Below are 5,000 nucleotides of genomic sequence, written 5' to 3'. Positions count from 1 at the left end.
CAAACTCAAAGACAAAAAACAATATCAATACTGTTTCCGGTTCTGTTTACTGTAAGGTGCTGTTGTCTTCTTGTCTTCTTAGCACAGTATTTAATACATTAATGCTGGACAACCTACTGTAGGATTGTTGTACACTGAACTTGATGAGCTCAATCACAGCGGTAAACCATTACTAGTGATCTTCCAAATGGTTAAAATGCACAGAGTTTCTGGTGAATGCATTTATAAAGTTCTCCAGAGATTTTTCTTCTGGTGGACAAATCTCCCCCTCCATGTATGCATTCACAGACAGACACACACACACACACACACACACACACACAGACCATGTGCGTTCTTCATCACGTACAGTTTCATACAGTGTTTCTTTCTGAGGAAATGGACTGCAAAGTAAACACACACAAACACACATACTGTAGAGACAGAGGCAGAGAGAGAGAGAGAAGAGAACAGAACAGAGGAAGATGCATCTGCTGTTCATATGATATCATAAACTATATGAATCAGACAAAAGAACTGACACTATAGGCGTGTACACACTAACACATCCCCCACAAAAGTATAAACAGAAACAGCAGACCCATTTACCACTGCATCCCAAAACACACACACACACACACACACATCAGCACACTTTTCTCATGTGTCACATGGGGATTAAGGCTGTCAAAATAAATTCCAATTAGTTTTTATTTTTTCTGACAAGAAAGGGAGTTGGCACCTGGCCAGCGATCATAATCCTCCTCCCAGAAATGTGTCACACTCAGACGTGATTGCGGCGATACGCTCTGAAGACCTGTAACGCTACATGACACACTTAGCAGACACATGATATAGGGAGCATGGGAACCAGGATTACTTTAATGGTAGAAAATATAGTACAGAACACAAGATTCCAGGGATTGTACAACACTACTGTCTTTATACAAAAACACAAATACTCCACCGGGGGTGTTAAGGGGAAGCAAACATTCTCTCTCTTTCTCTCTCTTTCACAAGCACACACACACACACACACACACACACACACATAGGGATGTTCACACAGGCACATACATTCACACAGATATTATGCAGACACATCTAAAAACAGTCACAAACCCACAGCAAATATGATACTGCATACATAAATAAATATAGACATGAAGTATATACAGGAATTATTACATAAATGCATAGCAACAGATATTTTCTACAGTAAATTAAGCACATATAAAACTTTTTTTTTCATTTCGATAAGTGATTTCAAAAGTGGGAGGGGCCACGCAGGGTAAGTTGCCATGCCAACAGATCACTGGGAGGGTTGGGGGTGGGGGATGTTAAAATCATGCACAACCATTGGACAACTACATCAAGTCAACCGCTTTATTTTCACTACGCCCTGACGAGCACTCTGTTGCATGCAACGTCTGGTCTTCAAGATGTCCTCTGCACAGCGTCTGGTCAAGTGACAAGAGTCAGCTAAGTGCTGGTCAGTTTCCACACTAACTCTATGGTGGGTGGTGGTGATAGAAAGGGTGAGGAGCACACACACACACACACACACACACACACACGCACACAAACACACACACGCACATGTGTTAAATGTGTTGGGAAGTAGGGGGGGGCGGGGTTAGTATTCCATTGCAAGCATGTCACACATTAGATTCAAATTTTCCAAAAACTCTTGTTTTACACCAATCATGTCCAAAGGTCCAGTTATCTTGGAGAGCACTGGAGGTTTTGCCGAGTTAAAGAGGGGCAGAGTGTTGTGGGTGGGTGGGTGACGTGGGTGACGTGAGATGGATGGGGTGAAGAGATCCTGTCGACCAGAACGATGCACCACTCCTCCGCCTCCCAGCTTCACACTCCTCCGTCCATCCCTCCATCCCTCCGTCCCTCCGTCCACTCTGCTGTCGTTGAGGTTCTTGGTGGTCACTCTCTCCTGCTGTCCCGTCGGGTGGCCAGAGATCCGCTTCCTCTGGCCAGGAGGGCTGTCCGGCTGCGTCGGGGCTCAGTGGCGCTCCACCACCGCCTTGGCATGGTGCTTCTTCAGCCGCAGACCTGACCACACAGGAGACAAGAGACTCCAATGAGCACCAGAGTGACTGGACACGCAGCACCAGAGTGACTGGACACAGGTCTATGACACCATGCCTCCTATAAAGGGACACACTAGAGTAACTGGACACACATTTACAGTATGAGTGTGTTTATAATCATAATAATAATGCATTTTATCTATGGGCGCCTTTCTTGACATTCAAGGGCACCTTACAAAATCAACGATAAAACAGTCAAGAAAAACACAAAGACAGATCGTAAAATAACATAACACCGCCTTGGAATGGTGCTTCTTCAGATGCAGACCTGAGCACAGAGACAAGAGACTCCAATGAGCACGAGAGGAACTGGTCTATGACACCATGGCTCCCTCTCATTTGGTCTTTTATACACCCTCCCTTCTTTCCTCGATCCTTGTCCTCACTGATCTAGATAAAGAACAATGGGGCGGCAACAATGGGATAGTCTATCCAGTGTTAGTTGTAGATCAGTGGGAACGCCCCTCGAGGACCGAGCATCGAGGATCGAGGAGAGCGTTTGAGAGCCACCCCATGCCTCCCATAAAGGGACAAAATTATTGCTAATGCTGCTGTTTATCATAATGATTGTTTTAGTGATAATCAGAGGCGGACGTCCTGGGTTCAGAAACTAAAAGTCCTGCTAAGTATTTGATCCAACCATTTAGCAAACCAGCTCATCCTAATTAGCAGCCAGGTAGATCAGATAGTTAGTGATATCACCTGCGTTAAGTGCACAGATAGAAATAATATAAGGCAGGACTTTTACTTTATGGACCCGGGATGTCCGCCTCTGGTGATAATATTGAATTTCCCCTTGGGGATCAATAAAGTAAATATCTTCGGGGGAGCGCTGTGGCGCAGCAGGCTACAGCGTTCATACTTCATTCGGGTCCGAGTGCCCACGGGGACCCAGGTTCGAATCCGACCTGCGGTCATTTCCCAGTCCCACCCCATCTCTTTCTCCCACTTACTTCCTGTCTCACCCTTCACTGTCCTATACAAAATAAAAAAAGGCAACAAAAAAAAGCCCCCAAAAAATATACTAAGAATATAGTATAAAAAAAAAGAATAAAGTAAATATCTTTCTATCTATCTAATATTGATCACAATGAAGGTGAGGACAATAATGGTGGGGTTGCTACGGTAGCTATTGCGTACGGTAAGGCTGCACTCTTCTGGGCGTGTTGGGCGTCTGGAAGGTCCTGAGCGTGGCCGGTCCCTCCCCGACGGCCGTCAGCACCTGCACCTCCAGCCGGTAGAGAGACGCGGGCTGCAGCCCCGACACCAGCAGCAGCCTGTGGTCCTGCAGAGAGACAGAGAAAGAGGGAGGGAGAGGGAGGGAGAGAGAGAGAGAGAGAGGGAGGGAGAGAAGGAGAGAGGTTTAATGCTTGTTTATTAATACACTACATTGTCACCTTATGAAAACACATGAAACAGTAGAGAAGACGAGGAGAGAGGCAGAGAGAACATGTTTCAGTACTCAGTTAGCTCTTTCAGAGAGGGAGGGAGAGAGAGAGAGAGAACATTTGTCTAGAAGAAAGAGGTGTCTGCCGTTCTCACTACAGGACCATAGACTATAAAGAAGTACATGATTCACAGTAGGTTATTTCATTGCTCTGGGGAGCATTTCCCAAAACCATAATGTTAACTAAGTTTGCCAACTAAGTAACTAACTTTGTTGGTTGCAATGCAATTTCCCATTGCCAACCAACCAAAGTTGTTAACAGGTTAACGATGGCTTTGAGAAACGCACCCCTGGATTGGTTAGGTCTATGTGTGACTATGTGTATGTGTGCAAAGGCAATTTCCCCCTGTATCAGTGGAAACATCCCCATAATCACATCCCAATGCACCGATTCCAGACTGAGATTCTGACTATGGCTACGTCAGGTTACAGTTATAGGATATAACACCCAGACTAGCACAGCTAGCACACTCTTACAACAAATGTGTTGGAAATAACACAAACTGTGTTGTCCCTATCTGGACACAGAGATGTGTTAAAAAAAAAACAACACAAGCTGTGTTATTTTCAATACATACTGTGTAACAAATAACAAAAGCAATGTGTTGGAAATAACACAAACTGTTGTCCCTATCTGGACACAGAGATGTGTTATTTTCAATACATACTGTGTAACAAATAAGTAAAGCAATGTGTTGGCAATAACGCTGACTGTGTTGTCCCTATTTGGACACAGAGATGTGTTGTTTTCAACACATTCATTTTAAGAGTGCCACTGCGAGAGACTTACTGGGGGCAGGATCTGCGACTGGGACACCAGGCTGTTGGGCAGGCCGTTCTTGCGGCCCTCGCCCATCATCTCCGTCCACGTGACCTGGAAGCCGGTGACCGGCGGAGGCGGGCGGGTCGGGGCCACGCTCCAGGAGAAGAGCGCCGTCACGTTCCCCTGGTGGACGGAGAAGGACGCCGTCAGGTTCTCGGCCCGGGCGGCCGTCTTAGGGAGAGACAGGCCCACTGGAATAACGGAAAAAAACAGAAACAGTGAAGGAATGAGATCAATAACACACACTAAATGTATTTTAAAAAGTCACACATAAGTATTTAAAGAGCCGCAGTTTAATTGATTCTGTCCGACAGCCTTCGGGCAAGTATGCTCTCAGCTGATTTAACTGAGAAGATTCAAAGTTCATTAAAAGTGCCTCAGGCTGAGTTGAGCTGCCTTACCTATGTCTCCAGGACAGGAGATATGTTTGGAGCTCTTGGCTCGGAGAGTGGCACAGGACGGGGTGTAGAAGCTGGTGCTCTCGGCCTGGGCGCGGCCCTTGTTGCCCACCGGTTGGATGGTCACTGAGTACTTGCACGAGAACAGCAGGTTGGGCAGACTGGCAAAGTTCTCCTGCAAGAAGGAAACATGAAGAAACACTCGTTTTTTAGAGCGTACTGTACTGTACCTTACAAGCACACGGAAC

General features: G+C 46.0%; 1 protein-coding gene across 2 annotated transcripts in view; it reads right to left on the bottom strand.

Moving 5' to 3' along the window:
• Window positions 1-834: 834 nt before the first annotated feature.
• LOC134071073 (anosmin-1-like) overlaps window positions 835-5,000 on the bottom strand; it is a 25,113-nt gene continuing 20,947 nt past the window's right edge. For both annotated transcript variants that reach the window (XM_062527649.1, XM_062527650.1), the window contains exons 11-14: window positions 4,756-4,927; window positions 4,322-4,545; window positions 3,225-3,369; window positions 835-2,046 (exon numbers count right to left, since the gene is read on the bottom strand). In XM_062527649.1, the coding sequence (XP_062383633.1) occupies window positions 1,997-2,046; window positions 3,225-3,369; window positions 4,322-4,545; window positions 4,756-4,927 (591 nt within the window). In that variant the 3' untranslated portion in view covers window positions 835-1,996. The remainder of the gene's footprint in view (window positions 2,047-3,224; window positions 3,370-4,321; window positions 4,546-4,755; window positions 4,928-5,000) is intronic.

This window comes from Sardina pilchardus, chromosome 23 (assembly GCF_963854185.1).
Source record: "Sardina pilchardus chromosome 23, fSarPil1.1, whole genome shotgun sequence".
Classification (NCBI taxonomy): domain Eukaryota; kingdom Metazoa; phylum Chordata; class Actinopteri; order Clupeiformes; family Clupeidae; genus Sardina; species Sardina pilchardus.
Note: the sequence above shows the minus strand (reverse complement) of the source record. Positions and strands in the feature narration are given on the sequence as shown.